General features: G+C 39.7%; 2 protein-coding genes across 4 annotated transcripts; one reads left to right on the top strand and one right to left on the bottom strand.

Moving 5' to 3' along the window:
* The first annotated feature begins 624 nt into the window (after positions 1-624).
* LOC115789599 (neuropeptide FF receptor 2) lies at positions 625-2173 on the top strand. Its single transcript, XM_030743079.1, has 3 exons — positions 625-958; positions 1087-1186; positions 1279-2173. The coding sequence occupies exons 1-3, from the start codon at positions 625-627 to the stop codon at positions 2171-2173; spliced, it is 1329 nt and encodes a 442-aa protein (XP_030598939.1).
* A 9798-nt stretch (positions 2174-11971) lies between these two features.
* Positions 11972-21588, bottom strand: LOC115789620 (probable global transcription activator SNF2L2). 3 transcript variants are annotated; one of them, XM_030743106.1, is made up of 7 exons: positions 21528-21581; positions 21332-21430; positions 19457-19686; positions 16078-16183; positions 13306-13407; positions 13045-13189; positions 11972-12899 (listed from the first exon to the last, which is right to left on the bottom strand). In XM_030743106.1, the coding sequence occupies exons 2-7, from the start codon at positions 21425-21427 to the stop codon at positions 12766-12768; spliced, it is 813 nt and encodes a 270-aa protein (XP_030598966.1). In that variant the 5' UTR covers positions 21428-21430; positions 21528-21581; the 3' UTR covers positions 11972-12765. The 3 variants fall into 3 exon arrangements, with proteins under 3 accessions (XP_030598966.1, XP_030598967.1, XP_030598965.1); XM_030743107.1 differs by having other exon boundaries at positions 21332-21372; XM_030743105.1 differs by having other exon boundaries at positions 21332-21588.
* Positions 21589-25226: the final 3638 nt, after the last annotated feature.

The following is a 25226-nucleotide window of genomic DNA, read 5'->3' as shown; positions in this document are numbered from 1 at the left end:
AATATTTACCTTGCCCTAATTTGGTCTGTTTATACTGCTGAAAATAATATTAGCACAAGCAAGCCTACAGTCTGAATTGACAGTCCATTTTAAATAATTGATTAGCTGAGCCCAACATGGAAAAAAAACAAAAAACTTTTAACTGATTTAATTGAAGTCATTGTTTTGTGGGAAACATGAGTACAGTGTTGCAGAATTCGAAAAAGATTCCAATAAAGTTGTGCAACATTTACAGACCACAAACCTTCAGCGGTAACCTTCCCAGACTGCTGGTTTACAGTAACCGGGCAAACCAATCTACAGGCCAGCGAGCAGATGTTCCCACAGCTCTCAGAACAGATTGATCACTGGTGACAGCATGCACTGAATCAAGCCACCTGTACTGACACAAGAATTGCTTTATTGATTACTGGCGAAGTTCTATTGTTTTATGTTATTACCAATTGATTCCTTCTTCTGGTAATCAGGATTGCCTTCCCACTGGGAGGATGATGTTGATCTGGCTCACGATTAGTTTACTTTGCTTAAAAAGGATGTTGGAAAACATGGCCTGACATGCCAATCCCATAGTAGATTACAGTACTGACTGACCCATTTCTCCCTCTGTTTCTCACAGATATCGCCATGACCCTGAATCCTGTTCTGAACTCCACCTTATGGGAGGACCTGAACGCCAATTCCAATTCCTCAGGAGTCCACAAAAATCCTTTGACCTTCCAAAACATCACTTATGTTGATTTCTACCTCCACAAGCCCTCAGTGGCTGCAGTCTTCGCTGTCTCCTACCTGCTTATCTTCCTGGTGTGCATGGTGGGCAACGGGGTTGTATGTTTCATCGTGCTGCGCAGCAAAAACATGCGCACGGTCACCCACCTGTTTATTCTCAACCTCGCCATTAGTGACCTGCTTGTTGGCATCTTCTGCATGCCGACCACGCTGGTGGACAACGTCATAACAGGTAGCTTGTTCTCTCCTTAATGTGAAAAAAATGTCAGTTACTTAATAGTTTCACTTTATACACCTCTGACTTCTTTATTGGCTCAAACAGGAAGTGGTGAAATGGTGGCTTTGTCTCCTTTTCTGCAGGCTGGCCATTTGGTAGGGTAGTGTGCAAGCTAAGTGGGATGGTTCAAGGCATATCTGTGTCGGCATCTGTGTTTACTCTGGTGGCAATAGCTATTGACAGGTGAGGGTTGTTAAGCCATTACTGATTCTCGTGTGTTTTATTCTAAAAGATTTATTTCCTTCATGCATTTCCTTTAATCCCCATTCAATCAGGTTCCGCTGCATTGTCTACCCTTTCAAGCAGAAGCTGACCATCGCTACCTCAAAACTAATAATTGTCATCATTTGGGCTCTGGCTGCAGCCATAATGTGTCCTTCGGGGGTCATGCTCCAGGTCACAAAGGAACAGAGGGTGCGAATAGTCCTCGGCAGCAACAATGACACCCGTCCCTTCTACTGGTGCCGGGAAAATTGGCCAAATCAGGAGATGCGGAAAATCTACACTACTGTCCTCTTTGCCAACATCTACCTTGCTCCACTCAGCCTTATTGTCATTATGTACGCCCGCATTGGTTTCACCCTCTTCAAGACCACTATTCCTAATGTGAGAGGAAGTCGGACTGAGTCTCTAGAAGGCAGTAGCAAGAACAAATTGAGCATGGAGGGTCGTCACACAATCACGAGGAAGAAGAAGCGAGTGATTATGATGCTGCTGGTTGTGGCTCTTCTCTTCATCTTATCCTGGCTGCCTCTGTGGACGCTGATGATGCTGAGCGACTATGTCAACCTGACACAACATCAGTATCGTGTCATTAATATTTACATGTATCCCTTAGCTCACTGGCTGGCTTTCTCAAACAGCAGCATCAACCCTATCATCTACGGGTTCTTCAATGAGAACTTCCGTAGAGGCTTCCAGGCAGCATTCAAATTCCAGCTGTGCTCTGCTGACATTCTGCGCCAGAGGACCTACTCCCATCGGATCAGAGGGAACGCTGTGCTCCCGGTTCAGCCTGTTGCCCCCAGCAGATCAGGCTCTGGAGTTGGATCAGGGTTAGCAGGAAACAGGAAGAGCTCAAGTCAGGAGGAAGAGTGCTTGTCTGGTAAACATAACATTAAAGAACAAGTTGTGATCATGGAGGACCTGAAAATGGTATCCAAGATTTAGACAGACAGACAGACCGTGTGCATTGACTATACACTTTCACAAGCACAGAGGTTTCTGGAGTCATTTGTTGTAGATGAATATAAGTTACTAAATATCTCTTATGATTTTTAATGTGTATTTAGCAAAGTTCATATAAGCAGAGACTTTAAAACCCTTGAAAACTTGGTTTACTACATTTTTTCTTTTAAACCTGTCTTGTCCGGCAGCTTAAGCAAGCAGAATTATTGTCTGCATGCTCTGTTGTGCCAAACACCACTGCTGTGCCAAGAGGAGCTGTATTGTTGGCTGCTCTTGTTAGTTTTTTTCCTTTATTTACAAGTTTGAATGGCACAACACTGGAGCCAACAGGCAGAAAGTGGCTGGTAGGGGTGTGTGTGGGGGTGGGGGGTCACCAGTTGCTGCATCTGTAATAAAATACAAAAACACACACACACACACACAAAACAACTCCCACAACAAACAGCACCTGAAACAAACAACAAACACATGCTTGTGTGTGCATGCATTTGTCATGAAACTTACTTGGTAAATCCCTACAACATTTTAAATGCACTATGATGCCCACTTCCTGATCCATAATTTTATTCTTAGACTCTGGTGGAATAGAAACACCATCCATTCATCCATCCATCCATCCATCCATTAATCCAATTTCTGTCACTTATCTGGGTCTGAGTCGCAGAGGCAGCAGTCTCAGCAAACATACCTAAACCTACATTTCCCCATTTACCTCCTCCAGCTCTTCTTGCAGGACACTGAGGCTTTCCAAAGCCAACTGAGAGCGATAATATGTCCAGTTTGTTTGGGGTCTACCACAGCATCTTCTTCCAGTTGGACAGGAGGCATTCCAGTCAGATGCCTGAACAACCTTAAATGGCTCTTTCCTATCTGGAGGAGTAGCAGCTCTGAGCCCCGCCCAGATGACCAAGCTCCTCAAAGGAGAGCCCAGTCACCTTTCGGAGGAAGTTAATCTGCGCTGCTTGTATTTGGAATCTCATTCTTTTGGTCACTACCCATAACTCGTGATCATAGATAAGTTTGGGAGGGTGTGACTGGACCTCAGTATTAATCCTTATTTATCTTTTACTGGGCCTTGGTGCAGCTCCTTTGTTCATTCAGACAGTGAATGAACAAAGGAGCTTCACTATGGAGTTAAACCAGAGGAGAGAAGATAATCTGTTTTATCTCCCCTCCCTTTAACTCAGTGCTTGCTTTCAGCCAACTTTCCTCTGATTGGCTGACCTCTGCAAACAAAAGATTTGAGCAATGGATAAGTGAGGCTTATTATAATCATAGTAAAGAACCTTTCTGGGACATCATATAGATTCAAGAGTTAACAGAAAAGGAACAGAAACTGAATGTTTTCAGTGGTCTGAGGCCAGAGCTTTTGGTCCTCAGGGATTAACCCCCCCCCTCCCCATTATTCATGACTAAATAAAAATTCTAATCGGCTATCCACAATTAATGTTGCCATCCTTAAGATTTCCATGGCAACAGCAGGCACGGTAGCGCATCGCCCCCGCAGTTACTTTGCCAGAAATACAAAAGGAAAATAACTGGCGCACCTTCACAGCAGAGCCACACAAAGAAATCTGTCAATAGTCAGTAATAGCAGGCCCTGCTATTGTTTCGCTATTGTTAACTCGCATTTAAAAGTCGGATTTGCTTCATGAAGACTGTGGATGCTGTTTTATCACATCTGGATGGCAGCACACTGCTAGCATAAGAAGCTATTTCTGAAGTATGCTGACATGCTGGAACATGGGCAGTGTTTAATTATTTAACAAATAAAATAATAATAATAATAAAAAAAACTCTCATAAGAGATTCCCCATCAGCTCCCACTTCACCAGAAAATAGTGCGCAGCCTGAATGAGGAAAACGGCCTTTAAAATATGAGAGAAAATCTGAATAGAATTTTTATTTTTGCAATCTAAAAAAAGTTTTATATGTAGTAGCTTCAGTTCTGTTTCTGTTCACATTCTAACTCTGTTCATTTATTAGCGACATCAACACGACTACTCCAAAGGGATTTATTGCTCCAAACCTGACTTCACAACAGTTTTATGGCTGTGAGTAAGCCCAGCATTGTTACATTATTATGATGCTATTTTGCAGCAATTGCAGCAGTCAAGTGTACATCATTCTCTGTGATTATTAGTTATTCTTTATTTGATTGACTAAATTTGCAACATTTATCATGAAAATCGTAAAAAGTCTGGTATTAACTCATTTGACAATCCATTCATTTTTGCTACTGTCGTCTCATGTGCTGTTATTATTCGTTCTGATTTTCTACTAATAGTACCAAAGCAGCTGGAAGCTACAGTACATGGTTTGCACATGTTTGCACAACAGGAGACTTCCGTATACCATTTCGGTCACTGTTTCAAAGCTACTTTGTTGCCAAAAGCAGTGAAAAAGCAGGAGACTACAAGCTTGCAAATATACATGTAAATAATTTGTGATGTAAACTATTTACAAAATTGATTTGCACATATCTGACTAATGTTATTTATTGTCTCTTTTGTGTATGCTGGTAATTGTGCATGATGTCTGATTGGTGTGCAGAACGCCCTTAATGTAAAAAAAAAAAAAAAAAAAAAAAAAAAAAAAAGCATTTACAAAGCATAAACAAATATTGTTCATTTCTGCAGGTGTGGTGGTTATAAAAGTGCTATCAGTGGCTGAACTGAGAGAAGCCAAATAACCAGCCAAAGTAATAACAAGCTGTTGATATGCTGTGTGTAAAGCGTATGCTGTTTTTGATGATGTCTGGAGTGTTAAGCCTGTGTGCAGATTTAGGATTTTACACTTGTCTCTCTGCCATGACAAAATGGATGTAATGAAATATGAAATATTGTTCCTCGTAATGTCACAGTCTGAAGGTGGAACAAACATATAACCAAAAAGTAGTGTTTTCAAATAAATAAATATACTAATAAAACAGGTTCTAATATGTAACATGTACTCTAGCCATTCATTTTGGGTTATAATTGCCTGTTGGTATTTGTAAAATATCCTGTACTGTAAATGGGAAAGAAACACATACTAATCTGTATCTGTGTCTGTATCCCTGTAATTTAAATGCAGGAAATAGTTCTCGTGCTCCTCACAGTTTTAAAAATCCTTGGACTATCTCTCGAGTTATTCACTCATGCCTTAAAACACAAAGTTTCAACTGAGTTGGTTGAATTGCTGCTGCTATTATTCACTAGAAAATATTGGTCATTCAACGTATTTTAATGGCTTCTTAAATTTCATATCAGCTTCATTGTTGCGTTTTATTAAAAAAGGGTTCAAATTAATTTAATAAAGAAGAAGAGCAAAATAAAATCACCACAACAATCGTCTTTCTCTACATGTACACATAGATAACATAAATGCTGGAGAGCTTAAAATAGATGAGAGATGCTACTTTAGGCATTTTGAAAGAACAGATTAAGACTGCTCATCTATGCTCGCATCGTGTTGACGGCACAAATGATAAGGTGCCACCCACGCGTTCAGCTTAAATGAATTTCATTTGGACCACTGGACAACGAGCCATAATGAAGTCCACACCAATCAATAAACACTAACTGTACAACAGCTTTAATGAACTGACCATTATGTGGAAGTGGCTGAATAACCATTACATTGCTTCTGCTGCCAATAAGGACTACTGTGAGACAGAGATTAATAGAAAATCTTAAACACTTCCAGGTGACATTATCTGGAAACCAGCAGACCATAACTGGTCCTCAGATCCAGTCTTCATTTTATAGATCCTGATAGCAGTTGTGACTTTCCATGAATTCTCATCATTTAGTGCACAATAATGCTGTAATTTAATAGCAAAATTCTCATTCTCAATATGTTTTCAGAAAATGCCAGTATACAGGCTCAGGGGTGGGTGGCTTGTCGATGATCATTGCTGTTTATGTTTTTGCAACCTTTATAATAACCCAAGGCTTTCCCACAGAATATTGTTTAAGGCCTTTTTTTCCATGTCAGTGAGCCCGCTTTGGTCCTTTTGCGTCCCGGTGATGTAAAATTCATCATCAAACGATAATTGTCAGGGTCCCTACAAATATCCGCGTACCTAATTTTTGCTAATTGTTGTGACCGCGCTGAATTGTCCACAAATATTAAAATGCACCAACTGCACATGTTCCCCAGGAGGCAAACTGAAAAAGGGCTTAAAAGAAGATTATATTTTGTTGGGGACACAGACAGTTGGAGACACCTACAGTACTAGTCATTCCTGTTGTACTTCTTTGAAATCTGCTTGAAGTCTGCCATCTAGGATGCATGTGCAGTTGGTACACTGTAATGTAAAGTCTTCACAGGAAAGTCTGCAGTTGCTTTATTTTAAAATGCCCATTTTCTGGGATGCTTACACCTTGGTACCAAAACCTGCTTCGGCCTTGGTAACTGCTTTTTAGAGTCAAGCCCATGGCCGCTTTGATTGAGAGGTGTGCTGAACAGGCACCTGTAGCCAATTTCTGTACTGCCGTAACTCTGCTGATTTGAGCCAATGAAGCCTTCACGGATATTCACAAATGCTGTGCTTCAGTTTGGTGAGTGAATTGCTAGTATTTTAAAAGTCTGTTTTAAACACTAATAAGTGTCTGTGTCTGTGTTGTACCACTACAGTTTATGAATCCAGCTTTCTAACACAGCTTGCTAGCATACTGTAAACTGACAAATTAGCACTCTACCCTTTTGTCTAAATATGGTGGTTTACAAAAAAAGAAGATCAGGACTAAAAAGCTAAACTGAGGGCTTCAAAATGTGGAGCTCGAGAACCACTGGCTATGTCCATCTTTTATGTACAGTCTATGGTTCATGCCAATTTTAATTGAATAGATTTAATAATTTAATAATTGTGCAGACATGATTTATTCTGCTTTATCGTGTTTTTGCAATCACAGCGATAGCCTCGCTGTGGTGCTTCCTTCTTGACACAAAGAGATACCTGGTTTACAGCCAGGGAAATATGACTTGTATAACAGATGGGTAACAACTGGATGAAAAAGGTCTTGCCTTGAAAAGTCTAATAAAGAGGAAATGAGCTCTCTCTTTAATCCTTATGTGCGAGCTGGACAGCAGGAGAAGAGACAGCAGGTTGATGAATACCTCTGGGATAACAAATCACAGCTGTTCAGTAATAAGTGGACCTTGGAAAAGGTCTTTCTGAGAGTATGTTACATCATTAATTCAATCATAATTATGTAATTAGTGTCATTATGAGCTTTGTGGAGGGGACATGCAATTTTCTTATACTTCAGAATTTCTATTTAATGGTAAGAATTAGCATGTTTCCAGAATAAACCATGTGCTCTGTTTGTACCACATTTAAAAAGAAAATCCAAAAAAAGTCTTGACTGAAATTTGCTAAATGCTAATGCATGTCAAGTCACAATGCTTCTTGGAGAATTTGCTTGACAAGTTCAATAAAATCTTTATTTTTAGTTTAGTTTTTTAGTAAGTCGCACCAGCTTTACATCCTGAGAATTTATATGAAGCTCCTAAAGAAAATATCCTCTCTGTGAAATGTGGAGGTCAGTCAGTGGTGTCATGGATTTCCTTTGTATGCCTTCTACTGCTGAAATTCATGATGATACAGTATTAGAAGAAAGCATTCTGGGTCGAAAAATCGCAGTAGTGTTGGACAGTTCTGTTCTTGGCTACGGTCGTGGCTCCTATAAAATGGTACTGGCTCAAAACAAACATGCAACAGACTGAAAGAATAGAAAACATCAGAAACGTGGTCTGCCAGGAGTCTGAAGAGCTGAAACTGGCAGAGCGATCAAACGCTGTGGGTCAGCTGAGAAGTGTGGAAGTCTCACTGAGAGTTACACAAAGTGCCTGATTGCAGTGAGCTCCTTAAAAGGGTGCGCAACAACAACAACAACAAAAAAAAAAATAGGTCTAGAGTCTCAATATTTTTCACTCTGCCTTTTTCATTTGATGTATTATGTAAAAATAATATGTCAAAAGCAAAGATCAGTCAATCAATTTTCTGGTAATCAGGTTTGCCACTTTAATTTGATTTCAACAGAAAATTGTGTCTTTTTCTTTTTCTGAAGGATGCAAAGAATTTAGTCACCTCTGTAAATTAATTTCTAAAAAGAAAAGATAGATAGATAGATAGATAGATAGATAGATAGATAGATAGATAGATAGATAGATAGATAGATAGATAGATAGATAGATAGATAGATAGATAGATAGATAGATAGATAGATAGATAGATAGATAGATAGATAGATACAGTAGATAGATAGATACTTTGCTGTCTTCAGTGCAAAGGAAGTTGGAGTGTTCAGTAAAATATCTAAAGCAATACAAAGTTGAGCTTTCTCTGAGATCATGAATTTAAAGTTATACATTATATATACTCAGTGAACCAGAGAACTGCACCACCAGCAGAGGAAAACAATAAAGACATTACTGACGTTTACAGTCAGGTCATTACTGTTCACTGTGTGCAGTAATGTTATATTTTTCCTTGAAACAGCAGCTGTGTAAGATGAATGATATTTGTTTCTACGCATTGTGACAGCAGATATTTTTTGATATTTTTAAAATCAATTTGTCAGCGTTCTGTCCATCTGGTTTATTGATTTGGAAACTTTGTGAGGCAATACTTGGGCCTCTTATAACAGAGACAGCAAATGTGTCACACAAATGATGAAAATTTCGAAACGATCCAACTTATCTGGCAAATTGAGAATATTAAAGATGTTGATGTTGCCATAACATTTTTTACAAACACTGTCAATGACAAACCAATGGTTTTAAATGCAATTAACTTATATAACAGGTGATTAGTGAAGGCTATGATGTTAAATCTGTGTCCTGTGGGTAAAGACAAAAAAAAATAGATTACGTTCGCAACAGATTAATGTCACCTTCTGCCATTAGCGCAGCTGCCTTCAGCAATATGTCTATCCATGTGCTTCCATTAGGTTTATGTGTCATTTTGTGTGAGGTTTTCATCGAGAAGATATAGGCCTATGTGCCATTTTGTTCCCAGAGCTATTTATCGTAAGAGCTTACACCTTTTAGTTGCTCTAAGGATGCTGTTAATCTGTGAGCACCTGTGAAAAGCCTTTTACTTCTGACACTTGCCAATTTATTAAATGTTGAGGAGCAGAGTATTTTACTTAGGAAACACATTCTGTAGCTTTGACTAAACAAGATAATGGACACTATGTATATATATATACGTATATGGATATGGTAAATGGACTAGTTCTTATACAGCGCTGTATGAAGCGCTTTTCTACTCTAGCTGAGCACTCAAAGCGCTTCATACATTTACATTTACATTGACCCATTTGCACCCATTCATACAAGCACTTCCTTCTACAGCTATAAGTGCTTACTGTCTAACATTCACACACATTCATACTCTGACATTTGGAGAGCAACTTGGGGTTCAGTATCTTGCCCAAGGATACTTTGGCATTGGAGCAGCCAGGAATCAATCTGCCAACCTGCTCTACCTCCTGAGCCACAGCCACCCCACGCTTGTGGATATGTGGTGTAACCAGTTGGTTTGAGGACTTGTGTAGTGCAGTGTTTGGTGATGTGGTGCAGTGCTAACTTTTAAACTAACAATAACCCAATGCCATTGCCAGTAAAATCAATTAAGCTACCTCTAAGCTACAGTAAGTGGACATTTTGGAGACTGACATACCAGCATGAAGTGGCCATTTGAGGAACTGCAGTTTTGGCACTTCCAAATTGGCCTCATTTTATAACCTAATTTCATAACAAGCATGTTAATACGCTCAAATGCCAAAATACCAAATGCCAAAAACCAATTAGCCTGTGGATTAGCTTCTTAGCATGCTAACGGTCACTAACTGGTATTAAACACAAGTTAATGCACAGGTTTATTTTCTGAGCAGCGTCACTAGCTTTGGGCTGGTCCCTGCTGTTAATGTACAGCCAGGATCAACTTTTGAGCTGTTAAATTTTGAGTCAGTTTCAGTTCTTTTTACTACATGATGCTGTTTGATGAAACAATATAACCAGTTCAGACGGCGTATGTTGTAATCCGTTCATTTTGTACATTTGGATGAAAAGAACACCCAACACATGTTTTACACCTTGTATGGCTTAACTACTGATTAGATATCTTCCATTATTGTATTTTCTAAAATGTAGCCAACTCATGTGCTCTAAAGTTGTGTCTTTTTGGCAATTCTGAAGTTTAATGCAATTCAGTGCACTTATAAAATCTATTCTTCCAGCCTGCACCAGTGTCCAGAACAAAAGGAGCAGGTGTAGTAAGTTTTGCAGAACAGTACTTCATTTTAAAATATTAAATGCATATACAGTATGCATTTAATCTCTTGACACAGTTTATTCTTTGGGAATCAAGATGATGTATGATCATGGCTGTAGCTACATAAATCAGCATTGTTTTCCAATAGACTTTGATAAATTCAGACTTGTATTTTGCAACCAGTCACCCCCTGCTGGCCATTAGAAAGAACGCTGGTTTAATAGACTTTTGCAGTGGCTTTGATTTGCAGTTCTGAAAGCCATAGCCAACCTTTTTTTTTTTTTATAGCCACAGTCTATTTTTGATATGAAAAAAAAAAAAATTACCAAAATACAAAATGTTTGTAAAAAACTGACAAATAATCTGCTCAGTGTGCAGCTTTTTGCACTTTCCTGCTTTTCCTGCCATGATTAAATTTTAGTGACTCTTGCTCCTTCTTATAAAGCTAAACCTTTCTTTTTGGCTTCACAGTGTAAAACAGTGCTGGTAAGATAATGTAAGATAATGTAAATCGGTGGCTGGCAAAAAATGAACTGAACACCTGACAAGCTAGAGAGAAGATTGGTCTTTAAAGAACCTTAACAGGCCATGCCTAAAATAATATGGGTGGATTAGAAAAAAACAACTTCACATCTTTAAGTAAGAACTAAACTACTTGGAAATGCTTTTTCACTTTTGTGATTTCTTTTTCTTACTTTCATGGATGAAACTATAAGAAAAGCAAGAAATATAAAACACAGCCTTTTGCTTTTATATTTGCTTAAAGGTTACATGAAAACAGAGTTGACTGAGCTTAGTGAGTAGAGTGTAAGTTGTTTAACTTAGATTTTGTTCCTTATTCAATAAACATGAGAGTACATTGATCTAACTTACTGCATGAAAGCTCCTGAGTTTAGGTCTCAAGGTACCAGATTATACCTTTCAGGCTGAGATTCTTTTTGCAGCCTTGAGCTCATCATTGGAACACAATATTGTACAAACCTTCTTGTAAACGTGGACTTACAGACTGCCTTTCAGTTTAAATTGCAGCATAGAAATCAGTGAAGGCTTCTATGGTATCCATGTCACTTATATCACCATATCTTATATAAGTGTTATGATGTGTTACGTTCAGCTTTTCTAAATGACACAAAGTGAAAGTCTTCGAGATGGGCGACTGGGTGGGCACAGATAGGCTGCCGTAGATGGGCCCAAATGCCATAAATGCTGTAACACTGGATTCTGACTGAAGCATATATTAGAGCTGATTAAATGACACATAAATACTACTCTGTGCCACTTGTAATAATAGCAGGTGCGCGATGTTGTATGGCATAATTATTTTAATAAATTCTCTCTGTCTTTATGTACAGACCAAAATCCAAACAAACAGCTCTCTTCCACCACCTACTGGCAAATTCTTTAAAACACAGTTCTAATATGTAAACATTTACAGGGACGTCCTGCTTGTCACATTAAAAATAATAAATACCAACCAGTGGGACTTTTTGGTAAAATTTATTTTGCAAGTGTGTAAGTGATACAGGTTTTGAGGGATTGTCTTAACAATGATGTCTTCCATCCTCCCCAAATACTAGGAGAGTAAATGAAAAGAAATTTAGTTACTTTTCACACAAACTGTACAATATGTGAATATACTGTGTAGCACAAGGGATACAAATGTTTGACTTAAGTACCCTTGGTGAGACCCAAAATTTTTCCACCAAGTATCAGAAACAGACAAAAGGAATACTACCAGTATCAGTATTTGTCACATGTCTTTGACTTGTATCCTCTCTAAAATCACATTCAGAGATTTTGAACAAGTTTATGGTGCTCGTTTGTTCTCAGATTCATTAAACAGACCGTTCTGTGTGCTTCAATGTCCTAGCTCTGAACACATCATCATCATCAGCAGGTTTTCCTCTGGAGGAGCCAGCTTCAGGAGAGAGACACACATCATGCTCCAAAGACATATGAAGGCATTTCATACAATCAAATATATTGATTAAAAACAGTCAATAAAACTGGTTCTTTACATTATATCTGCAGAAGCTATCACGGGGACTAAAGCAGATAAAACGTAAATCATAAGTATTATAAAAGACCAGCTAAATGAGACGAACAGCACTGTGCAGCAAGATGTGTTTGAGTAATGTGAGTCATCTAAAAAAAAAGAAAAAAAGTGCCTCACATTGAGGAGTCCTTTCACTGTTATTTTCAAAGACCTTTCCTTTAATTAAAAAAAAAAAACATAAAGAAAACCAATGAAAAGGGATGTGGCAGAGAACAGACGTGGACAAGAATACAAAAAGAGCAGGGTTTTAGTTCAACCTTCATCTTTTGTGGTGCTATCCTCTAGATCCTCATCACTGTCTAAATCACTGTGAACCCTCTTGGCCATAGTATTTCTGCTTCTCTCCTCCTTAGGCCCCTTCTTTATCTGAACTGGTAATGGTTTCACTGGTTACAAAAAGAGAAAAAAAATATGTGATAAGTCCAATGCAAAACACAAATTTTAAAGATGGCCTTCTTAAGCAAGGAAATACTTGTCCTCATCTCTTTTTTTTTCTTTCATTTGGCCTAGTTATTAAAACACAGCCCTCACCTGCTGATGGAACAAATTTGTCTTCAGCTCCAGCACCATTATTGCTGTGACTGGCGCTAACCGTCTCTTTCTGTTCCTCGTCTGTGACGATTCTCTGTCTCGCACTCTCAAAAACAGACTTAATGACAATAGAATCCTCATAGATCTGCAGTGATTAACACACACACATGCACACACCGTCAGATTTGTTACAACTGCAACATTGGAGACTGTGAAAAATCATTTTGCTGCTTGCAAAGGAAAGAATTCCTCAGAGCTCACCTGAGATCCCTCCAGGTTATAAGTCTGTGCATTGTGACACAGGAGGAAAATATCCTTTTCCAAATCTCCCACACTTCTGTACTTGTGATTGCGAACACGTTCCTGTGAAACACAGTTAGCTTAGCATTAAGACCAAAAACAACAGGAGAAGTCCTGAGGTAATAAAATACCTACTGGCACCTTCACATTTCACACAGATACTGCACATCTTTTGCAAGAAAGCCAAAATGTGACTTTATGGAGAGTTTGGTGCTGCAACAATATCTTGGTCGGCAAAGTGACTTCCTGGGATTGTTGCTGGCTGCTTGGCAGCCTCAAGATGATGGCAAGACTCCAACAATCATCTGCTGGATGCACATGACCATAGACAGTATACATACATCACTGTTGTATCAATTTCATTAACTCTCAGTAAGAAAGTAAATATGTGTTTCCCCCCAATATGTTTACTTTAAACACTGAGTAAAAGTCCAGGTCTTTTTGTTTGGAAAGAACCGCATATAACAGGGTCCATATTTAAACCCATGCAAGACACATTCAGCCTAGATACTGTAAATTTAGATTTGGCTTAAAGGTAGAGTGTGCAAAATCTCACCACCTGATGTCAGTAGATTGCAGATTGTAGTCAACTGAATTCTGTTTTCTTACCCCTCCCAATTCAACTGCATAATCCAAGCCATTAGTGAATAAACTCTCATACAATGTGAGTATGTAATCAAACTGTTTATAAGAGAGAAAGTAAGATTTAATATAATAATGAATTAAAATTTGCCACTAAGGCACGCAAACACCTGTGAGTTCTCTCCTCCTCCACCTTTGGTGCACTATATTTGGTCTCTAGCAACATACATGAAACACGATTATGGTGGAGCAGCAATGTTCATCTTGGGCACTGTATTGAAGCTGGTGGGATAACAATGTGGCTTCCACAAGTTGGCTTCTATTTATTTTTAATAGATTAATTCTAAGCTTATGAGAATGCATGTACACACTAGTCAATGTATTTTTATTACATTTTTCCATTATATAAACTCAAAAATGACTGACTGGACCTCTAGTGTCTAGCTTTATATCGTTTGGAGACAAGTTTTTGGAGTCATTAATATGAGTTGGCCTTTGTTGTTAACACTATTATTTTTTTGTTTGCATGTGTATATTACAATTACAATATATTTTTTTAAAGATTCTAACAGCAAATGCCATCTTCTCTGCAGCACGACTCTAAGAATGGTGGTGATGGTGGGGAACATGGTACACCTATGTGCTAAAACATCAGATGGATAGCAATATGTTAGCATTTAGCTCACAGAGCTTAGCGTTTTTCATGCATTTAGAGTTAAACGATGGCGATAAATTAAAATGTCCTGCAATTTTAAATAAATAAAAAAAAAACTTCCATTAATGTGAACTCTTAAGTTAAAAATGCCAAGGCTGTCACTATTCAAGTCATGTAAATTAAATACAGTGACATATGTGTTTTATAGCTCAGTTTAAATCCTCTCAATCAGTACTTTTTAAAAAAAAAATTAAAGCTTGTCTGGCAGGTTTTGAAATCAGAATTATGATCTGAATGCACTGTTGTGCCAAAGATATTTGCTCTTCCAAGATAAGCTCTAGAGATCCTCTATAGGCTCCTCTTGTTAGCGTTTTTCCTTTTATTTTATTTATTTAATTGTGTTATTTTTTCACATAAATGTACATGTATTGTAGCAATGCCAGAGTTAACAGCCACGCTAGACACCGAAGCGCCCACACCCTGGGGGGCAGCAGCGACCAGTGAGGAGCAGTAGGGAGGGGTAACGCCAGCCCTCCAAGGCGCAGCAAGTCTCAGGCTCAGGTCCAGCCACACACACACACACACACACACACACACACACACACACACACACACACACACACACACACACACACACATTCACCCACCCATATACAACCAAACAAACAGACAGAGACAGGGGCAAATGCACAGACATACACTCATCCACATCCACTCACCCTCTGAAGTGGGGCCGAATGGACACCCCCCCCAAGTCCAGCAGCGACCCCAGAATGCCGCCAGCCCAGCCCCTGAACCACAATCCGACTCCCACCCTGGGCGAGATGTAGGAAATAGGGGTGTAGGATGACTTGTCCACCCCTCTCCCTCCCCCGACTTGTCAGTGATATGATGGGTGCATGTGTTAGTGTATATGAATGTATGAGGTGTAAAGCTGTGTGTGAGACGCTAGGGTGCTGTTAAAATTGAGGGGACAGATGTGACATGAGCCCCCGACCACTGGTTGTCAGGACTCATCCACACCGCTCTCCCCAAAACCCTCAATGTCTAAGGTGCAAATAAAATCGAGGGGCAGACAGCAGTGAAGAGATGAGTGGGGCCACCTCAGTAACCTCACCTGATCAATTTCTGAGTAACAAGGCCCCCCCCCCCCCCCCCAAGGCCCTGTGTGTATAATGATGTGTTGTGAATCATAATGACCACAATGTAATTAAAAAGGAGAAGCAAGCGGCTGCACAGCATCACATGTAGCCTCTCCAATACCCTGTGTGTGTGAGTGATGTGTAGTCTGTGTGTGTGTGTGTGTATGTGTGTGTGTCAGTGGGGGTGCATAGGACCAGGAAGGAATCAATGTTTCAATCAGTATTTACTAAATGAAAGTTTTGAATACTGAATACAGATTCCCAGTTGCCACTGATGAAATTTTATCTTTGTAGATAAGATAACAGTGAAATCTGTATTGTGTCTGAGTTGTGAGAGTGTTCAGTGACACATACCCTGATCCTTCTGAAGTCCACAGGCTTTCGGATCAGCTCGTAGTACTCAGGTACCTCCTTCTTAGAGGGAAGCTGCACAAAGCCTTTACTGATCTGTCGTCCCAACCTAGAAGCACAATACTTCATGTAATCTCATTCCAATAGGAAAAAAGTTTAATTATTGTATCGGTATATTTTAGAGAAATTTTGTTTGCTTATTTTTGATATTGTTTTCTTGCTGTCCCCAGTTATACACAGTATCCTTTCACGTCTAAATTATAAAGGGGGCACAATCTCAAACTCAACTGTTGATTGATTAAATCTTCAGCATTCAAAACTTGACAAAGTAGCTGCACTACAATTTTGAAGGCAGGTTTCCCTTAAAAAACTGAAATTTGTGACTTTTGGTTCAAAGCTCCACTTCTGCTCTGTGTATTGCTTCACTGAGCTGCTCAGCTTTAAACTCTCTTTTTACAATATAATCCATTCATCCAATCACAGCGCTAGGCCAAAACAAACAGACCAGTATGGCCAGTATAACAAGTTAATGTAATGTAATATAACTGTCTTTGGTCAATAGGAGGAAAGGAGACCATCCTGAGGATGCAAACTCTCCAAAGAAAGGCCCTGGGAGCCAGGAACCTTCTTGCTGTGAGGCAACAGCACTCACATTGTACTACGGTGTTGCCCCTACATAGACTAATTTATTTAAAAATATTAATAATAATAATAATAATTATTATTATGATGATGTTAAAAAATACCAGAATTAGTATAAGCTTTAAAGGGGACCTGTTATTCTCATTTCCATCTCCAGATTTTTATTCTTGGACTCAACTAAAGTAGCATTGTGCCATTATGCTAGACTCTGGTGCAGTACCACAGTTTATTTACTGCATGAATCCAGTTATTTCAGCCACTTCCTTTGAACCGGCTTTGTTGTGGCTGGCTGTTCCACACAAACAGAAGGTTTGAACAGCAGGTGAGTGGGGGCCTCTGTGCCTACAGCCAGAGCTGAGAGCTTGGGATGATTGCATGAAGGACATTCCCTCCCTCTGATATCATACAAAGTCAAAAGCAAAAAACTCTGAGTGTTTATAGATTGAAGCCTGAGCTTTGGGATTACTGAAATTACTTACACATATGCTGACATCATTATATAATTTTTTTTTTATAAATTATGGACTGTTGCTCACTGGTAATCACACAAGGCCAGTTATCTTTATAATTTTTATAAATTTTGTCAAATATGGATAAGAGGTCCCCTTTAAGATGTGATTGGGTGCACTGTATTGTAGGAATTACTATAACTACTAGATCATCTCAAAAAAACTAATTTAAAAAGGTGAATCTACACATATTCTATATTTGTTACAAGTAAAGTGAAATATTTCAAGCTTTTTTGTTTTCATTTTGATGATTATGGCTTATAGCCCACAAAAATCATAAATTTTCATTTGTCATTACTGAAAAAGGTGGCTATGCACAATGCTTTATTGAAGCACATTAATGGAAAGTTGACTGGAAGAGAAATGTGCACAAGCTACAGGCAGCCTTGAGAGGATTGTCAAAAAATATTGATTCAAGAACTTGGGAGAGTTTCACAAGGAGGGGACAGAGGCTGGTGTTGGTGCATCAAGAGCCAGCACACGCAGACGGGTTGAGGAAAGGGGCTACAACTGTCACATTCTTAAGATCAGCCCACTCCTGAACCAGAGACAAGATCAGAAGCATCTTACCTGGGCTGAGGCGAAAAAGAACTGGACTGTTGCTCAGTGGCCCAAGGTAATCTTTTCAGATGCAAATGCTGCATTTCATTTGGAAATCAAGGCCCTAGATGTTTCCCTTCAATTCAATTCAATTCAATTCAATTCAATTCAATTCAATTCAATTCAATTCAATTCAATTCAATTCAATTCAATTTTTAGAGACAGGACAAAAGACACACTGTGGAAAAGAGCCAGAAATTAATAATAACTAGTGATTAAATGCAGAGAGGTAAATGAAAAGAAACACTCAGTGCATCATGGGAAACCTCCAGCAGCCTAGGCCTATTGTAGCATAACTAAGGGATGATTCAGGGTCACCTGATCCAGCACTAACTAACTAACTAACTAACTAACTAAGCCTAATCTTAAAAATAGAGAGGGTGTCTGTCTCCTGAATCCAAGCTGGGAGCTGGTTTCACAGAAGAGGGGTCTGAAAGCTGAAGCCTCTGCCTCCCAGTCTACTTTTAAATACCCCAGGAACCACAAGTAAGCCAGCAGTCTGAGACCGAAGCGCTCTACTGGGGTAATATGGAGGTCTTTAAGATAAGATGGGGCCTGATTATTCAAGACCTTGTATGTGAGGAGAAGAATTTTAAATTCAATTCTGGATTTAACAGGGAGCCAATGAAGAGAAGCCAATATGGGAGAAATCTGCTCTCTCTTTCTAGTCCCTGTCAGTACTCGCTGCAGCATTTTGGATCAGCTGAAGGCTTTTCAGGGAGCTTTAAGGACAACCTGATAGTAATGAATTACAATAGTTCAGCCAAGAAGGAATAAATGCATGAATTAGCTTTTCAGCATCACTCTGAGACAGAGCATTTCTAATTTTAGAAATATTGCACAAATGCAGAAAAGCATTCCTACATATTTGCTTAATATGTGCATTGTTTGAAGTCCAATGTAAAGTCTCTGCGGTCTATGGCGATTTCAGGTGCCATGTCCTGCTCATGTTGATTTGTCCATTGTGTTTCATCAGGTTCAAAGTCAACACAGGTGTCTACCAGGAGATCTTAGAGTACTTCATATTTCGATCTGCTGATAAGGTTTATGGAGATGTGGTTTTCCTTTGCTACAGGGCCAAAACTACTACCAAATGGCTCAGAGAATATATGAGGTTTTATCAAGAGGAAGCTGAGAAACACGCAATCCAAAAAATACAGACAAGCTGAAGGCTGCTGTCAAAGCAACCTGGACTTCAGGAACACCTCAGCAATGCCCCAAGCTGACCACCTCCAAGTTGTGCCACACTCATGCAGTATAAGCCATAATAATCAAAATTAAAACAAAAAAGCTCAAAAATTTTCACTTTACGCATAATGAATATAGATTACATGAAAGTTTACCTGTTTTAATTTTTTCTTGATATTCAAATTGTTTGAGATGCACTAGGGTATAATCACTTGGTTCAAATAAATGCTAAAATAAATGGGCATAAACAAAACCTACTAAAATCCATCAGTATTTTCAGATAATAAATGATATCATGCTCATCAGAGGTTTGATATTATCACATAAAAACATTATATTGTGGTGTTTTTTTTTTGTAAAAAGAGGTCTGAAAAATTGTGACCGATTAATAGAAACTATTATATGTGTCACGGCGCAGCCCAAAAGTATTTCACAGCTCTCACCCATCTTTGTAGTTCATGACCATATCCACCAGTGTGTTCAGTGTTCTGGTGAGTTCAGGTGGGTTTGGAGGGAGTTTCTCAGCTGGTGGGCGCCCTCGCTTCCTTTTGACTTTTTCGCCAGTTTCTTGCCCAGCCTTCAGGTCTTTCCCTGCATGATGATCGCCTTTACGCTTCTTCAGACTGATGTCCTCCTCCATGTCCTCCAGGGAACCGTTCTCTCTTGCCTCGAGCTGCGGAGAGAGAGCGAACAGTGGGTGGGGAAATCTTATAAATGCTTTTTTTTTTTTTTTTAACTCCTACTTGAGCATTACAAAGATAATATTGACTAGCAAATGGGAGGAAAGAGCTCAGTTAAAAACTTCATTTTCTATTCATTCTAACTCTGTCTCTTTGATTTTCATGTGACAGCTCGTGGAAACACGCAGTATGCGTTTTCCCAGACAGAAACCTGAAGCACTTCAGACAACAAACTATAGATTCTAAATTTAAAACCTCCAAATTAAAGCACTCTAAGTCTCCATCTAATTAGCAGCTGGGGTTCAGGCATTTAGAATTATAGAGGATGGCTTTGTATTCAAATGAAACAGGACTTATTTATTTATTACAATAGAATATGAATTTACATGGGCTGAAGCAACCCAGTGCCATCTCTGCAAATTTAGGACAGATTATTTGATCTGGAGGCTTTGATGTGAGATGATTATCGAGGGGATGCTTAATTTTTAATGCACAATGAGTCGGAGTGGATTTGAAGAAGCCCCTTTCCACCAAAGCACAGAGTCTAAAATGCAATAGTGCAATAAATATGAATCTATATTTCGCTGCTTTGCACTCAGCTTCGTGCACACAAGAGAAAAATGAGAGCTGGAATCATTATTTTAGGTGTGCGGTGTTTGACAAGGGTGCGTGCTGCATCCTGAGTTATTTTCGACCATTTCATCCGCGCCTTTTCGAATATGCAGCAACCACTGTATTTTCCACAAAGGCAATTAGAGGCCAGAAACAAGAGTGTGCATGCAGCACAAGCAGCTCTTGCAGCAGCAGCAGCAGCAGCTGGGGAGAAGGGGGAGGAAATAGAGAAGGCATGCTGTCCAATCTGAACAGAATATTGATGGATCAATAATAGAGGATCATACAGTACACACATCAGCTTTCACATCATATAATAGAGCGTGCCTGGTAATCTCTCAAGGACGCAAACTGAGATGTTTAGCACATACTGATCAGAGGAGCAGTTAACAGTGCCATGCAGAATTAGATATTAAAACAATAACAAGCCCCCAAAAATGATGATACATGCCTGCACTTCCAACCAAAAAAAAAAAAAGAGACATGGCAGAAAGCTGAGTTAGAGGAGACAACAGCACTAAAGGCAACAATAGAAATCCTGCTCATCATTGTTCGGGCTCAAATGTAGGCTTTGAAAGCCCCGCTACTCTCTCTAAGGGAAAGCAATCGTTCCAGCAGAATACTGGAGGGATAGAGGGTAATCCTCAAAGATGTATAACACAGCTGAGAGCTGCCTGATTGACTGTGCATGTGTGAGTGGAAGAGTGTCAGAGTGTGCATGTGATGCTCCATGCCTGTGCTATCTCCTAACAAGCCTGCCTCTTCCCTGACTAATCTGGCAAAGATTCCCTCTCATCTGTTACAACACACACCCACACACCTACACACTCTCTCTCCCTGCTTCTTACTCACACACACACACACACACGCACACACTCACACATACACTCGCTCCCTTTCCCTGGCGCGCGCGCGCACGGACGCACACACACTCACACATTTTATCCATCTCTTCCTCTCTTCCCATGCGATGTACCCTGGCTGAATCCTGAGCCCGAGAAGAAAGACATGGAGGAGGATATTTACCTGACTGCAATCTGCAGGCTGGCTATCAGGATCGGCTGCAGCTGTGGGGGAGAGAATTAGCAAGCCAGCATAGCGGCGAGCTGCTAGTCTCTTCATCAGCTGATCACTCAGAAGCAGAGCCCAGAAGGGGGGAGAATAAAAGCGCTATGTTTTCATATACAAATCATTGGGCAGGGGGAAAATACAAATGCCATACCCATCTCCTGTCTGCAGCTCTCCGAAGTCTTTTTCCTGACTCTGGAAGGCCCCGAGCTTGTCTCCCTCTGCATGTTTTTAATATCGACTGTTGCCAGACGTTATTTTTTTTTCCTCTCTCTCTCTCTCTCTCTCGTACTCCCTCTCTCTCTCTTTCTCTCTCTTCCTACCCCGCTGTTAAAGTTATCGGATCCTTTTCTTTTTATTATTTCTTTTAAAAAAAATCTGCATTTTGATGTCACCTAAGGCAAGCAAGAAACTCCTGTTCAAACCAGGAGTCCAAACCTGCAGCAGCACGGACATTCATGAGTTCATTGAGAGCACGTTTGTATGTGCAGCCTCAGAATTCCAGCAGGGTGATTAATGCATAAATATTGACTCAGATTACACTTAAGTCCTCAGCCGAGACAGCAAGAAAAAAAAAGGTCTCTGCAAGTCCGAGTTGCAGAGCTGCAACAGTTGCAGGAAAAAAACAAACCAAAAAAAAAAAAACAGGACTTTTTCTACTTTAGGCTGGTATTCAAACCCATGTGGTTTCTGTAAAGCAGTTAAGAAAAAAAAACTGCTGGATAACAGTACATGAAACAGCACAGAAAAGCATAGACAAGAAAACCGATGCATGTTCTCGGAACAAGGCTGGACTCTGATGCCAGAGCGCCATCCTTTTGTACAATGGAAAAACTTGTGAACTGGAGGATCTCAGTAGAATGGAATTCAGTGAGAGAAAATCATAATGCACCAATTAAACAGGCAGTCCAGCACTGCTTTCATGCCATGTGGTTGGCCAAGGCCATTTGTCATACTTGCCATACTACAGTACACATACACTCACCGGCTGTTTTATTATGTAAACCTGTTCACGCAAGCATCTAATCAGCCAATCACATGGCAGCATCTCAGTGCGTTTAGGCATGGTCAACAGGACCTGCTGAAGCTCAAACCGAGCAACAGATTTAAGTGACTTTGCATGTGGTATGGTTGTTGGTGCCAGATGTGGAGAAACTGCTGATTTACTGGGAATTTCCCACACAGCCGTTTCTAGGCTTTACAGATAATGGTCCAAAAATAAAAAAATAAATAAATAAAGTGAAAAGTGAGCAGTATTTCTCTGAGAGAAAATGCCTTGTTGATACCAGAGGTCAGAGGAGAATGGCTAGAGTAAATCGAGTTGACAGGAAAGCACCAGCAACTTAAATCATTACAACCAAGGCGTGCAGAAGAGCATCTCTGAACGCACAACACATTGATCCTTGAAGCAGATGGGCTACAGCAGCAGAAGGCCGCACTGGGTGACACTGCTGTCAGCTGAGAACAGGAAACTGACTCAGACTCACCAAAACTGGACAATGGAAGATGGGAAAAAAATTTATAATACCTGGTTTATCAGTTGCTAAATGTTCACTAGCTCATGTGGTACATGGCCGGTAGCGTGTCATGGCTCTTTAAAGCTTTATAATAAAAATACCAAGAACCAGCACTGTAAGAGGGATACTGAATCAAAACTGCAAAGTTGTGAGCCAAAAAACTAAAACACACTTTGCTGTACACAGTTGTGCCACGATGTCCTTCAAGCAATAAGTAAGAATTTGATCTGTTTGTCATGAAAATATTGATTATAACTGTGTCATATCAAACTGATGCAGGGAAATATGTGACATCATCCACTTCAAACCAGTGAGAGGAACACAAGACCAGTGGCTCTGACTGTGTGGTCCACACACATGCACATGCCACCACATTTGATTAAACCTATTCTGACCTAATTATCCACACACCAAATCAAAGTTGTTGGAATGTCTTTTCAAAGTCCTGTAACTGCATTTATTAGTTCATTTAGTGTTTGTGGTTTGCTGGATCTCATTCCCAAAATGGCCCAAAACATCAAGAATGTTTCACAGACATCTGGATTGGTGCAGGACTGTTTTTCAAAGCCTTTTCAAGTTTCACTTTTATGATATGGCATGGTACCAATAATTACAGTATTTTTTATAACCTAATATATAACCTAATTTAAATGTAAACTTTATTATGATAGATTGAGCATCCAGCAAAAACATGCAAATATTGCAGAAATATTAAACTGCAGGACCCCAAACACACACACACACATATACACCAGGATGGTCTGCACCATGAATTACTAAATCATGATCTAATTTAATATATAAGTCCGTACGTGTCATGTGCAACATATCGCACAGATGAAGACAGATGCACCCTGCGGACTTCAGCAACCAGTGTAAGCGTACAAAAGGGCTTCACTGGCATAAAACTGGGACTGCTGATTTTCCTTGCATGTCAGCTTCATGTGACATTCATTAGCGTTTCACAAAACAATTTTGTTTTCAAGATTGCTTATAGCATCATCTGTTCTACTAAATAATATGGTAGCGATGACATTTCAGCTCAAACAAACGGCTAAATTAAATGAACGGATTAGCTAACCCCAGTGAAATAGAAATATCTTTCCAGACTAATGTTCCCAAGAATCACTTGCTGAAAACTGCTGACTGTTACCATGGCAACAGCAAATTTTGATGGTGGACCTTGTATATCATTGTGTTTTATTGCTGTTGCCGGGAAATGATTCAGAGTGCTCTCAGTCACACAGGCTCTCAGGAACTGGAGACAGAGCGGTACACTGGGGGGAAACGAGTGCGGCGGGAAGCCGAACAACATAATTTTATAATCTTTCTTTTCTGTCTTCTGCACTCCAGCCCCACTTTTAAAAAGCAAAAGCAAAAGCAAAAGGGAGGAGAGACAGCTAACTCATTGTGACACTGCATGTTTCACTGCTGAGAGTATCTTACTTTGTAAATGCTAAAAAAAAAAGGTTGAAAAGCCTTAAATTTCTTCTATTCAATAATTTGCCATATGATCGCTCACTAACAGTGCTCTAGCGTAAAATTAAACAAAGATAATCTCTCAGTTGCAGAACTGAATTATCACCACACGCTCTCTCTTCTCACACCAACGAAGCTCATGGGGAATATTAATTAAAATGGTGAGAACTGTAGGGCACAGGTTATTCTGAATGGCTGATAAATGATTTACAGCTCATTCAAAGCTGAAATTCACTTAATTTGCAGTAGTATAAACAGCAAGAGAAGCAAGGCTACTTGGATGAGCTATCTAGGCCAGGATTTGCTGTGTTAGGTCACAAGGCCAGCTTGTAATTCATTAGTCATTAATAGATATTTTCTGCATAAGGTATTTAAGATCTAAATAATCTTGCTTATAAAAAAAATCAATGCAACTTATCACACTCAACCAAGAGGGGACAGACAGGATGAGCACTGAGGGCAGTACCTGGTGAAGTGGAAGAAACAAGGGGGTGGGAAAGGTGTGTAGTTTCTGTGTAAGAGGAGAAAAGAGAACTGGATGTCAGGATGAATGAAAATTGGTGCCTGCCAGACTGAAAAAGGGAAAGAAACGTCGATGACCAGCTGAAGGTTCAGCTGATATTTTTTTCTTAAATGGTTGAGAACAGCCGTAAGCACTGCTGCCTCACAGCAAAGGTGGTCCAGGCTTTGAATCCAGCAGCTGGCTGGAGCCTTTCTGACATCTCTGTACCTGTGTGGGTTCTCTCCGTGTGTGTGTGTGTGTGTGTGTGTGTGTGTGTGTGTGTGTGTGTGTGTGTATGTGTCACAAAAAACATTACCACAGCTTGCGGTTTTCTGAAGTTTAATTAAACTCAACT

The sequence above is a fragment of the Archocentrus centrarchus genome, chromosome 12 (assembly GCF_007364275.1).
Source record: "Archocentrus centrarchus isolate MPI-CPG fArcCen1 chromosome 12, fArcCen1, whole genome shotgun sequence".
Taxonomy (NCBI): domain Eukaryota; kingdom Metazoa; phylum Chordata; class Actinopteri; order Cichliformes; family Cichlidae; genus Archocentrus; species Archocentrus centrarchus.
Note: the sequence above shows the minus strand (reverse complement) of the source record. Positions and strands in the feature narration are given on the sequence as shown.